Raw genomic sequence first — 13,533 nt, forward strand, 5'->3', positions numbered from 1 at the left:
GTAACCGAGTACTGAGTTCTAGCGAAACATGGATTTTGTGGTTTTCTTGAGCTGAATGCAATAAAAATCTAAATTAAGACCAAAAAAAGGTTTTGAATAGTTTGCTGCATGCATGATGAACTTAGAATATATGAAGGTTAGAATTACATGAGAGAAGAAAGATTTTAGTCAATTATTTTTAAATGGCTATGTAAGACTGCTGCCATCAATTCATTTAAAACCCATCTTAATAGGAACACGATCAGTGACCATTAATTTTATTGTCTTTTTTTTGTCCTGTCCTGTCATTGGGGCAGATAGCATTATCGATCTAAACATCCTCACATGCTAAACAGATTAGCTATGTTAGGGAACAGTGTAAGCTACACCTATCCTGTTATATGGAGTATTACTTAGCTTTATTTAATGTTTTTGTATGCAAATTTGGAGCAGGAGGGGATAGAAAAGAAAAGAACACACAGGGAGGAGTGCAGGGACAAGAGGAGGACAAAAAGAGATAACAGCAACAACCATGCATTTTATTGTTATATATAATTATTTTGTTTTATTTTACTGCCCATGTACTCTTTTTGCCACACAGTTTTCTTGTGTGACGGTGCCTATGTCCAACATTTTTTGAACAAATGTTGAACATTGAAGATTTTCATTGAACAAAGAAGCTTTCTATTTGTCAAATTTAAGGCTCAAATGTATGGATGAGAACATCTTTCATTTGTATACGTTTACTAGTCTGTTTGAGGTTCAAACCATTGCTGTTTCACCTAAATCGATGGAATTAAAGTACAGGTTAATTGAAGCTGGATATGTATCCATAGTCAGTTTTTCTGGATAGAAATATATCATTTCTTGCCACTAGTCTCTTCTTCCTCACTCAAGTTCTCAGTCGTCTGCGTTGGTGGTGAGCCCTCTTCCGCCTCCAGATTGCTGGAGCTTTTTTTCTGAGTTCTTCCCTCCTGAAAATTGACTATTGTCCTCTGGTCGCTCAAACTCAAACGTGCCAGATTGTCCCGCAGACTTAATTTGTGAGGTTCCTCTTGGCCGGAGTCGGCGCTGTCAGAACTGTTGTCATATTCGTGTCCTACTTGGGAACTTTTCAGGCTTCTCTTCTGAAGTTGCCATGAGCTATCCTTGGATGGAGCATGGAGTGGGGCATCATCAGCATCTTGGTCGCTCAAACCAACTGTTGATTCGTGGGAACCATTTTCGATACCGTGAGAAGAAGAATTACCACATTTGTGTTTTCCAGGAAACTCATCTCGCCACTTTAATCTTTTCTTTCCTTTGGTATCGAAAGGATCCACAACATTTCTTGAGCCATTGCAGTCTTCCGCGTCAGTTCCACTATCGGAATTGCAATCATGCCAAAATGTTACACGGAAACGTTTGTTACTTCTCATTCCATCTTCCTCCTTATCGTCATCTACAGCTCTCTTCCTCGATGGTATCGTCTGAAATACTTGCTGGCTATCCTCCAAGTCAGTGCTGCTGTCTGAACTGTTACCACCAAATTGTCGCCACCACTGCAAACGATTGCTGCTTGTCATGTCGAATTGGTGTCCAGCATCCGTTCTTGATAGCCTAGATGGTCCAGGCAGAGGGTCTTCATCTGGACCCTCGGAAAGTCCATCGGTCTCAGCCTTGTAAGAACTTGAACAGTTGCATTCAGGGTTTATTGAAACTTTGTTCAGTCTTAACGTTGTCTTGAACTTTTCTGAATGCAAGTCATCTCTTTGACAGATGGAACCACCAGACGCAGAGACTTCTTCAGGACCTTCTAGGTTAGCACTGTTCTCAGAGCTGTTGTCATCACATCCGGGCCACCACTGGAAATGCTGACCTTCTGACTTGGTTCTTATTGGTGAATCCTGCTCTGCTTCTTGTGTGATCAGATCTTTTAACCTCTCCTCACAGTCTGATCCTTCTTCAGCTTTATCGCTATTGCTCACACTTTTAGGTATTTCAGAAAAGTCCATCACCCCCTCTTCCTCTTGTGCAACCAAGTCGTTTCTCAGGTGTTTCTTACATCTACCAAGTAGAAGCTTTGCTTCAAATACATCCGAGTCTGTACTGCTCTCAGAACTGTTCTGTTGAAAGAACCGTTCATCATCACCATCTTCTGACCTCTTCCTGGAAGGTCCTGGCTGAGGGTTGGCATCATCAAAGTCCAGGATAGGCAACCTTGTACACTCACTGCTTGTAATTTCATCCTCTTCTGCTCGAGACTGGCTCCTTGATTGTTCAGACAAAGGCTCGATTTCCTCCAAAGGCGGGTTGCCTTCCGTGCGAACCTCAGCCCCAACAGCATCATCCAGTGGAGCTTCATCACCAGGATTATCGACGATGTCTTCAATGACCACATTGTTGTGTTCCATGTTCACATTGTTGGGATTGTCATTGTCATTGTTATTGCCCAGATCCCACTGCTCGGGCTGGTTTACAAAGATGATCTCTTGATTGACGATGAAGTCCAGGATTGCAATGAATTCCATGTTTGGTTCATCATTGGGTGGCCGAAGTCCTCTTGGGATTGGCATACGGAAGCCTGCAAGATCATTGACACGTGATTATTATCATACAGAAATCACTTTAAGTGGAAAACCACATGGACAGCCAAACGTACTATTGGGACCATTGTGCCATCCATCTCCTTGTCCATCCATGTTGTCTAAAACACAATCAGAAAATCAATTACAGGACAATCTCCCAAATGTAATATCACTATATCACAAAAACGATTACATCTCATTTAAGCGACTATTTTTATGATCTTTTCAAGGGGAAATACCACATCAATGAAAAAACTATAGTCAGTATAGTGCTTGTATGGCTACATTTACTATTCACTGGAAACAGGTAGCATAGCTATACTGCTATGCAAGCTGTACACTGACTGTTGCATCCATGTTGTAATTCTATAAGGTTGTCCCTTGAGAAGATACAACGTCAGGTGTGTACTCACTTTTATACTTTTGTTTTGTGTAGGCTTAAGAGGCTTACCTACGTTCAGGGAAGTGGTCTCTAAAATAGCCGTTTAAAAAGCCGATGATGAAGTCCTGTGGCAGCTTCTCCAATATTTTTGCCGTGCTCATGCTGATCTCAACAAAACGATATCAAAGCAAGGCCCTAATTTGACACGAGACAATGTAGACTTCAAAACGTCAATCATCACCCCCCCCCACCCAAAAAAAAACACTCCCCAACAGTGCACAATGTAGAAGCACACACAGTGTTGGCTTTGTGTCACGGCGCAACAAAGCACTTCATGACATCGCATGTCATTACATCATTGTGATGTTACAATTTGTGTGATGTCACTTTGAATGCAGAATTGAACTATGCTGTGCTAAGTGCTAATGTTAAGTCGCTGAAGCTGCGGTCAAAGGTCGGCATGCAAAAGACAAAAATTCGATAGGCTATTTTCGAAGGACTCCTGGAGCAACTTAAAAAGTTCTGTGTTTTTTTTTTTGTTATTTTTTTGGTAATGGTAATGGTTTTATTTCATTTGAACATGCATCAGATTACAATTGAGTGCATCACATAATCAGTTCACAGAAAGCAAAGCTTATTAAATCCTACCCCTCCATCTGGTACTTTTACAATCAGTAGCTGTTACGTACATTTGTTCACTTCCTGCTTTCCTAATATTGTTTAATTTTTTTTTATATTTTATTTTTGTCCCGTACGAGGTGATATGACCATACAATAACATAATACCATAGTAAGTGTCAATATAGTGATATATATATATAGCACATCATGACTGGTTCAAGACTCTTCATCCTTGTATTTAGCAAACATCAACTGCTTGTATTGTTTCTTGAATTGGCTCATCGTTGTGCATTGTTTGAGGGTCTTACTCAATCCATTCCATAGTTTGATTCCACATACTGAAATGCTATGGCTTTTTAATGTAGTCCTAGCATATAAGTGTTTCAAATGTAGTTCTTCCTGTTTTAAAAGAAAGAATTGTATTCTGAAATAAAAAAAATGTCAAAAATGAGTAGTTCTTGGCCATGTTCATTTTGTAAAAGTAACTCACATTGACAAGACTCGGTGTGGCAATTTGTGGCAAATTTGCACTTTCGATGCGTATAGCTCCACATCATGGCTTGTGACTGCTCAGTGAGAACACAAAATACACAATACCTGCTCATAGCATACTAGAAAACGCTCCAATTATGCCAGAAAAAATTCTCGGGTGTGTTGGAATGTCGCCAGACCTAGCAACAAAATCGCCAAGTTGCCAACACCCTTTAATACGTACCTTATGTTTGTATTTTCATTCATTTAGCCTTTTTTATGCATGAAAATGCTTGATTTAAGCCAACATAATATGGCTGTATGTTAAAAGTGAACATTTTAAAACAAATAAATGTATTATCAATTCCTATAATGTTGGGTTCGGCAGCTATCTGGAAGTCCTTATGAGCGCTTGTGTTTGTGTGACCAACCACAGCTGAGTGGGCGTGCCTGTAAGCGGGCCAACCCAAACACATACAGCTGGAATAGAATTCTGGAAGATCTCGAAAGCTTTCTGTGCTGCTCAATAGGAGTCCATAACTCAATGAAAAATATTTTGAGTTTGTGACCCATGTGAGAATAAGCGGCATAGAAAATAGATGATGGCCAAAAGCTCTGAAAGGCATTTTATTCATTGATATGGTGTAAACACATACAGTGGACATGGACGTTAGATTAAAATGAATGATTCTCACAGTTTTACAGTCCAATAAACTTTGCGATTAATTTAATCCCATCTTTCCAATTAGTACATCACGCTACTGCTTCCTTCCTCGTGGCCTTCTCTCAACCTCTCTGTGGACTGTGATGGTAGAAGGTCTTCCTCTGCCCTGTGTTCCCAGAAACCATCTCCCTCCTTGGAAGGCATCCCTCCCTCTGTGACAACTAAGATTCCCGAACTGTGACCTGCAAGATGGCCACTTAAACTCATGAGGTACAAGTTAGCCTGCGTTTGTAACTTTGTCGAGCCTTCGACGACCTCGAGCTCAGCGTTGCTGTCGGAACTGTTGCCATCAAACTCATCCCACCAGCGGAAACTACCTTCCTCGTCATCGTTATTCTTCGAGGATTCCTGCAGGGGGGTTTCTTCTTCTTCCTCCACTCCTCGATTGACTCCGATCTCCACTTCCGCTCCGACAGCAGCATCCAATTCGTGGTCATTGTCAATGATAATTGGAACGCTTTCTTCATTCTCACCGATGTGCATGTGCATGTCGATGTCGTTGTCTGGCCACAGTTCACCCTCATTTATGAAGATGATCTCCTGGTTTACGATAAAATCGAGGACGACAATGTATTCCATGTTAGGTTCATCGTTTGGTGGTCGATTTCCTATTATCAGCGGAATGTGGTAACCTGAAATTCATTGATATGACAATGTCAATGATGCTAAGGTTACCATAGGAAAATAAATGACTGACTTCCGTTTTTTTCACACAACTGTAAATGACATTTGTGGCGCCCCCTGTAGGTTTCGGTCAAAACGCATTGGACATGCTAACATACTGTACAAGTAATTTGGATAGCGAGACAAATGGTCACACTGACCAGTGGTGTACTGTATTACCTGCTGAGTCCGTCTGTGACATTTTGCTTCATGGCGATCATATTTTCAATACAATCTTGCTCAAATTTTACACAAAAGTGCTCGTCAGTCCCCTTAAAATGTGTAATAAATGTGGTAGAATTACAGTATGTATTTTGTAAAGCGCGTTCAGCAGTGTGATACATTTCAGTGCCATACGTGTTCTACTTGTCAGAAACACATTTAACACCGTAGGGGTGAATGTTTTGACACAATTTCCGCCTTTTGTGTGCAGCTTCGGGAGTAGAAGACTGGCTTTCCACAAATACATACAATTATGTGAAAAAATTAGGATACCAGGCTTTCAAGAACTTACTACTCGGACCATTGTGCCAGCCATCCCCTTGTCCTTCCATGTGCCCTGAAAGAATGCAAAATCAATAACAACATATAGTATAATAAATGGTTTAGTGTGGTTAATTGGTGAAGTGAAGTTCCTCAATGTAGGGTTCCTTACTTATAAAATGAATATTTGTGCAGTATAGAAAATCTGTTTACAACCTTCTAAATATGATTTTTAACATTCATCCATTCATTTTCTACCAAGCCTATCCCAGCTGACTTGGGGCGAGAGGAGGGGTACACCCTGGACTGGTGGCCAGCCAATCACAGGGCACATATAGACAAACAACCATTCACACTCACATTGCAAATTTCCCCACTGATGGATGAATAAAGGCATATCTTATCTTATTCATACCTATGGACAATTTGGAGTGGCCAATTAACCTAGCATGTTTTTGGAATGTGGGAGGAAACCGGAGTACCCGGTGAAAACCCACGCATGCACGGGGAGAACATGCAAACTCCACACAGAGATGGCCGAGGGTGGAATTGAACTTGGGTCTCCTAGCTGTGTGGCCTGTGCGTTAACCACTCATCCTATGTAAAACATATTAAGTGTTTAATATCAAGTCTTTCTTTTTTTCTTTGTTACTTTATGCTTTTTTGTTTTATGTTTCCAAAGTGTGAAGAGTGAATACATAAAGAGGATTTTCTGTCATCACTATTACGGATAATGACAAAAATGCATTATCCCTAATGGATATTTGGCTCATTCCTAATAGTAGACATTGTATAACAGAAAATGACACATATTAGGCCTAAATAAAACACAAGACTCACACATCAGCATTGGGAGTGTTCTCAGAAAACCCTCACAATGCGTTTGAAACTGCCAGGTCTGACCAGCATCCCCACCATCGGCGCCAACTCCCCACCAGGTAGGATCGGTTGACAGCTCCACCACTTCCTTCACCCAAGTGTCCAAAACATATGGCCACAAGTCCACAAAGCCAATCATCAAACTGTGTCCCGGTGCACATGTGGACACCCTTATTCTTGAACATGGTGTTCTGTGACAGGCACAGAAGTCCAATTCAGATCAGGGGGACCATTCCTTTCCAGGTCTTAATGTTACTGCCAATGTGAGAGTTGAAATCCCCCAGCAAAACAAGGGAATCCTTCAAGAGAGCACTTTTCAGTACTCCCTCCCAGGCAGGGGTCTCAAAAGCAATTTCACTGGAGGTTTAGAGTCTGGGTGAGGCTAGGCTGAATCAAGTCTCTCAAGCTACCTCATGGTATGATACCATGTGCCCGGCTGGGCCCCATGTGTGTAGGCCCCATCACCAGATACTCGCCATTGTGCCGCACCTCCAAGCCTGGTTCCAGAGGGAGGACCCGGTGATCCGCATCCGGGGAAGGGAAAACTCGGTCTAATGACCTGTTTGTCATGGGTGACCATACCGGGGGCATAAAGCCCCCCCACCTGACAGCTTAGCTCCTATGATAATTATCAGGACACGCAAACTCCACCACGATAAGGTTGTCCCTCAAGGAGGAGCCATCAACCATGATATTACGGTATTTGTGTTCTTAGTATGATTTAAAGACTTACCTTCTATTCACAGTCTGAAAAAATGTCTACTAGTGTCAACTATTACAAGTTGTGATGGCCTTTCCACCGGTTTGGGATATCAAAGTATTGAGTGGAAAACGTGGATGTGAAGTTGAAGACACATACTTCAAACATCAGTCACAGTGCATGTAGGAGTAACAATGGTAGCTTTAGTGCTCTGTGTCATCATCACATCTTTGTTACCAGCTTTCCAAATGCTTTGAACAAAGCACATGATGTCATCAACTCATGATCATGTGTTGTGTGATGTCACTACTCAACTAGTTAAAACATTGGAACTTTTGCATATATTGCATATACGGCACATAGGAGATAATACATTCATTTTCTACCGCTTATCCTCACGAGTGTCGCGGGGGTGCTGGAGCCTATCCCAGCTGTGTTTGGGCGAGAGGCGGGGTACACCCTGGACTGGTGGCCAGCCAATCACAGGGCACATATAGACAAACAACCATTCACACTCACATTCATACCTATGGACAATTTGGAGTCGTCAATTAACCTAGCATGTTTTTGGAATGTGGGAGGAAACCGGAGTACCCGGAGAAAACCCACGCATGCACGGGGAGAACATGCAAACTCCACACAGAGATGGCCGAGGGTGGAATTGAACCCGGGTCTCCTTGCTGTGTGGCCTGTGCGTTAACCACTCGGCCTATGTAAGACATATATGTGAGGTCTGCGTGCTAACCACACGACCGCCGTGCAGCCCGGAGATCATACAATACAATACAAATATAATATAATAAAATATAATTAAAATTTACTTAATTAAAACTGCATATAAAGTCATAAAATGGACTTAGTGGGAAAGTAAAAGGGAGTGTACTTTGTACTAGAATGGCACTACATGTAATAGTGCAAGAGCAACAATAAAACAGTAATAGCAATGTCATGGGTGAATTTAGTTTTTATTTATACCTTTATACCTCAGTAATGGGTTTGATATAAATGTACAATAATTTTTTAAAAAACCTACTGAACTATAAAAACAGTATTTAAAAATACTTTGAAAAGTATAAGGAGAGCAAAAAATTATTGTTTTGTATTTTACTCAGTAAATGTTGAATTTCAAATGTGTTTTATATGTAAACAACTACTTGACTAAAAGATCAATGAAAAGTTAGAGGACTTTTAAATTACAAACACACAAAAAAACTAAGTGATAGTTGACAATTTAAAATGTAATACTTTAAACAGTAGTATAAATACTAGATGTCCATTTTTTTGCTGAAAACCGAGATGCAGATATTGTCCAACTCTCAATTTCTGCATTTTTAAATATCGGTTTTCAGGATAGGGGGAAAAAAATCTGATACCGATATCAGCCAATAATTATTGGCACCGATAATTATCGGACATCCCTAATAAATACAATTTAAAATGTACACAAAAAACAATTTAATTGGGGGTGAACTGTTTAATTGGAAATGTGATCCATAAAACCACCAATTGTCAAACTGTGGTACGTATGCCACTGTTGCTCGTACTATTCGTAGCCGGCTCTATCTAGTGGTATTCAGGAATGCCAGATTGTTTTTTGTTGTTTTTTTTTTTTTTATAAAAATACAAATATATTAAGAGGCATATACATGTGAAATACTTGCACAAATAATACATTTATTAACCAAATATTTGTTGAAAATGAATTACATATTCCAGAAATAATATTTAACACAAACCAGTTACCAGCTAGTACAAACCACATTTGGAAGCTAAACCCTAACGGTAAGAGGAGGTAGCAAAAAATGGTACTAACTGCAAAACCAAGTTTTTTTTTAAGGTTGTACTTGGTGTAGAACCAATGCTTTAAAGACAGCCTACTTAAGTATAATTTTAAAAAAAACCTCTAAAACGTACACATAAAAACTACTAAATTACAGTAACACAAGTAATTGTTACTAGTATTTTGAGTGTGTAATTATGAAAACACGCGCATACGTTGAACATTCTAAGACTTTCCTGTAAATAGGAGAATCTCCCTCCGAATGTTCTGAACTCCCGTTTCCATGCCAGTGTCATATTGAGCAGAATAATGCTGCCCAGCGGCATAGAGCGGATGTAGCTCAACTTCCCAAAGCTAACGTCGTCTTTAGACTCGTTGAGTGTGAATCTACAGTGCCTCTGCTGGTTGCACCCAGGAAGTGCGCTCCATTTTGCTTCAAGAGAAGTATTATTGCTTGTGTGGGTTTATTTTTCGCTCCCATTACTTTCTTCATCTGGTTTGTCTCTCAAGCTGTCACTTGATGATCCTGGTGGAGGGTTTGGTTCCACATTATCAAAGTCACTTTCAGAATCCTTGCCTTGCCGGAAACGCTTGTGTTGTCCCGTTTCAACCAGGTGTCCCGCTTCACCACGGGATCTCTTCCTGGACGACCCGGAAAATGTGTCCTCGTCTCCGTCTTGATCGCTTAGACAAGATTCGTCCCCCTTGGATGTGAGTTCGTCTTCCGAGTTGGGTCCAGAGTAAACATTTTTCTTGCGGGTTTGTTTCCTGCCTGGTTTGTCGTCCGGTGAATCCATGTCATCGCTCGACCTTTGCTTGGATCCTTCGCAACGACGCACTTCGTCTTCTTCATGACAGTTGTCCGAAAAACTGTCCGAATTGGAATCGTCCCACCACTGTGATTGTTTGCCATTATCATCGTCGTGGTCGTCGACCACCGACCACTCCCTGGACGGTCCAGGCAATGGATCGTCTTCATATAGCGCCACTTCCGGCTTTAATTCGTTCTCATTGTCATGAACATTACCGTCAATTTTTTCATTGTCATTATTGTCAGTTTCATCAAAGCCTTCATCGTTGTTATTACAGTCATTGTCTTCAAACCCTTCGTCGTCATTATTGTCGTTGACTTCATTCGCTACATCGTCCACATTTTCAATGTTTTCCTCGCTGATGTTATTGTCGTCGTCGATGTTTTCGTCAATCAAGTCTCCGTTGTTTTCCACGTTGTTGTCAATGTCATCCAAGTCGTCGTTATTCACCAGGCGCAGCTCGAGGAAAATGTCATCAAACACGTCCCCGTGCAGCAGCGGCCTTACCCAAATTCGAAAGGAGAAGGCGTTTTCATCAGGGACGTCATTCTGATTGTTATTCTCCTCGTGATATTCGTCATGCCCGTCGTTGTCGTTTTCAAAATCGCCGTCGTTGTCTTCACCTTCGGCATCACTTTCCTCTGTAATATCGTCCTCATAGTCGATATTATCATCATTATCCTCAATATTGTCTTCTTGATCAACGTCCTCCGTGTTGTCCTCGATATTGTCATCGTTATCGTCGATATTATCATCATCGTCAATGTCGTTGTCGAAGTTGCCGTCGTTTTCATTCATGTCGTTTTCGGGCGGCCGTATCAGGGCATGGATGGAAAAGATGATCTCCTGATTTGAAATAACAACTCTTAGTCCCAAGGTCTCGATATTCCGTGCTCCATTTCCTATTGGCAGTGGAATACGGTAGCCTGCAACACAGCCAACATGATGCTACCGTTAGCATAGAATCATACACAACATGAGATTCAATGTCAGGTACTTACAATTTGGACCGTTGTGCCGTCCGTCCCCTTGTCCTTCCATTTTTTCTAAAAACCAAAATCGGTAAATAATTACTGTACGAGAACAATAGTACACATAACAACGCGACATTTCAAAACTTTGTGCATGAGAACGTGAACATTAGCTCTCTTTGACCACATGGTCATTTATTAGCAAGTATTTTGCACAACACAGCAGCAACAAAACCAATGTTGTAATAACAACGCAGATAAGTGGAAACAACAGTGTAAACAACAGTTGGGCAAGTTTAGCACGCATGAGTAGTAACATTTTAAAGTGCATGCAGAGATAGATAAAGCTGCAAATACTACACCAGGAGGTTGCCAACAGCCAAAGGGGATGATGTCATCTTTTTTTACCCCAGCGGTTATTTTCTTATGTAAAACACGCAACCAGGAGACTTGGCGGTTAATTGGATAGGTATTAATTGGAGTAAAATAAATGTATATTATAATTCATATACAGTATATGAATAGGCTCCAGCATATCCTGGGACTTTAGTGAGGATAAGTGGCATAAAAGATGGGACAGATGGATGTACATATATGATTTCATAATATAGTAATGATAGCTTAATAATATATTGGACATGGAGGTGCCTGTAATAACAACAATGAAGGCTAATAATATATGGGATATGATATAATCAAATATATATGTAAATCAAATTAAAAATATATAGAAAATATATAGAAATATATTAATATATTTAATAAATACATAAAAATAAAATAATTTAAAATAATAATTTAAAATAATAATTCTTTTACTTATTTTTTTTTTTTTCATTTTATGGGGAAAAAATGCTGCCATTTGGGGAGAAGATAAAACTTAAATCCAAATTTAAATAATAATATATAATAAATAATAATAAAACTATAGGGGGCTGCACGGCCGTCGTGTGGTTAGCGCACAGACCTCACAGCTAGGAGGAGCGAGTTGAATTCCACCCTCGGCCATCTCTGTGTGGAGTTTGCATGTTCTCCGCGTGCATGCGTGGGTTTTCTCCGGGTACTCCGGTTTCATTCCAAAAACATGCTAGGTTAATTGGCGACTCCAAATTGTCCATAGGTATGAATGTGAGTGTGAATGGTTGTTTGTCTATATGTGCCCTCTGATTGGCTGGCCACCAGTCCAGGGTGTACCCCGCCTCTCGTCCCAAAGACAGCTGGGATAGGCTCCAGCACCCCCCAGGACCCTCGTGAGGATAAGCGGTATAAAATGAATGACTGAATGAATAAAACTATATTATGACTTGTATTAAGGATGACATATGCTCCTGAATCAAGTTAATTCCACATAAAATCATCATGAGGTCATCCCAGACGATGACATCACATTCCAATATGTCATTACGTGCGTTGTCGCTTTGTAAAGCCTTCCTCCAACGACAACTCCAGCCAATGAAATGATGGTCTTACCTTCACTTCAGCAAACCAGTGTGTAAAGTTCACACCCGATGCTAACATAGAGGCTTCTTTTGCACTACTTTAGTCCTTGTCATGTTGATGTCAATTAAAGTGAACCTCTATGTATTCATTCATAGTGACAGAGGGGTGGTTTGGGGGGGCGGGGAAATAGCCTAGCAGCATGCAGTCATACATACTGGTGGCTTGAATGCTCTGTGACATCACCACAACTTTGTTACCATTTCATCTCATTGCTTTGAGCAAAGCACTTCATGACATCTACACAATTATGTGTGTGTGATGTCACATTGAAAGTTACAACCACTAATAGTGCCCCCCCCCCTTAATTATGTCATTGTCTGCCTTATTTGTTTATGGTTGGTCCTGGGAGGTATCAGGTAGTTCTGCAGTGTGACTACACTCTTCTCGATATTAGCAGTATTGGCATCAATCTGGAATTTGTAGTATCAGTCCATACAATTTTATTTTATAGTAATTTGTGCGGAAACAACATGTGCTTAATTATTTGTTCAGTGTTAACTTAATTACTAAGCTCCATGCGTCTACACTGGAGTTGCGCAGCTTGATAAATAACTAGCTTGATAGATAACTAATAAGGTTTATTGTGATTATAAACAAGTCCTTTGGCCACTTGGTGGCAGTATTGGTCTAGTTTGACGTGTCATTTCTGCTCATATAAATTGTATTGACATATGGAAAATAAGAATAATTAGCGGGTGAGTATTTTTTTAATCATGAATAAAATATACAAAATAATGAATAATTGCAAGTAAAACATTTTAATAATTTCATATGAAAATATGAGCTATTAAAAATGTACAGTACAGATAATGAGTATTATTTATTTATTTTTTTTTACTATTTTTGTCTAAAGCATCCACCTTCAGTGCAGTCTGGTACTATGCTATGTGTGAGGTCTCAAGTATCTTATAGGGGACAAATTTTCTTTGTCATAACTCAGTGGTCTCATTTCCATGGTCATTTCCCCATATTTACTTTTAATATAGTAGCATGGGGGCTTG

The 13,533-nt window shown here is 40.2% G+C and overlaps 2 protein-coding genes and 1 long non-coding RNA gene across 5 annotated transcripts; all 3 read right to left on the reverse strand.

Annotated features, from left to right (window-relative positions):
- Positions 1–839: 839 nt before the first annotated feature.
- Positions 840–3,126, reverse strand: LOC131110016 (uncharacterized). The gene is made up of 3 exons (XM_058062657.1): positions 3,002–3,126; positions 2,621–2,665; positions 840–2,542 (listed from the first exon to the last, which is right to left on the reverse strand). The coding sequence occupies exons 1-3, from the start codon at positions 3,087–3,089 to the stop codon at positions 840–842; spliced, it is 1,836 nt and encodes a 611-aa protein (XP_057918640.1). The 5' UTR covers positions 3,090–3,126.
- A 1,524-nt stretch (positions 3,127–4,650) lies between these two features.
- Positions 4,651–7,639, reverse strand: LOC131109680 (uncharacterized). Of its 3 annotated transcripts, none has more exons than XM_058061925.1 (3): positions 7,503–7,639; positions 5,922–5,966; positions 4,651–5,284 (listed from the first exon to the last, which is right to left on the reverse strand). In XM_058061925.1, exons 2-3 carry the CDS (start codon positions 5,943–5,945, stop codon positions 4,766–4,768), a joined length of 543 nt encoding a protein of 180 aa, XP_057917908.1. In that variant the 5' UTR covers positions 5,946–5,966; positions 7,503–7,639; the 3' UTR covers positions 4,651–4,765. The 3 variants fall into 3 exon arrangements, with proteins under 3 accessions (XP_057917908.1, XP_057917907.1, XP_057917906.1); XM_058061924.1 differs by having other exon boundaries at positions 4,651–5,376; XM_058061923.1 differs by lacking the exon at positions 7,503–7,639 and adding an exon at positions 6,731–6,850 and having other exon boundaries at positions 4,651–5,376.
- Positions 7,640–10,873: 3,234 nt separating this feature from the next.
- Positions 10,874–12,638, reverse strand: LOC131110048 (uncharacterized). The gene is made up of 3 exons (XR_009120825.1): positions 12,503–12,638; positions 11,063–11,107; positions 10,874–10,987 (listed from the first exon to the last, which is right to left on the reverse strand). It is a non-coding gene; the product is annotated as an uncharacterized LOC131110048 (long non-coding RNA).
- Positions 12,639–13,533: the final 895 nt, after the last annotated feature.

Source organism: Doryrhamphus excisus, chromosome 22 (assembly GCF_030265055.1).
Source record: "Doryrhamphus excisus isolate RoL2022-K1 chromosome 22, RoL_Dexc_1.0, whole genome shotgun sequence".
Taxonomy (NCBI): Eukaryota; Metazoa; Chordata; class Actinopteri; order Syngnathiformes; family Syngnathidae; genus Doryrhamphus; species Doryrhamphus excisus.

Bases quoted from the DNA above. Each gene is read 5' to 3' on its own strand.
- LOC131110016 (XM_058062657.1), bottom strand. From the start codon at position 3,089: ATGAGCACGGCAAAAATATTGGAGAAGCTGCCACAGGACTTCATCATC. The intron at 2,666-3,001 runs GTAGGTAAGCCT...ATTGTGTTTTAG, and splicing joins TAGAGACCACTTCCCTGAAC to ACAACATGGATGGACAAGGA. The intron at 2,543-2,620 runs GTACGTTTGGCT...ATGATCTTGCAG, and splicing joins ATGGCACAATGGTCCCAATA to GCTTCCGTATGCCAATCCCA.
- LOC131109680 (XM_058061923.1), bottom strand. The intron at 5,377-5,921 runs GTAAGTTCTTGA...AATGAATTTCAG, and splicing joins CTGGCACAATGGTCCGAGTA to GTTACCACATTCCGCTGATA.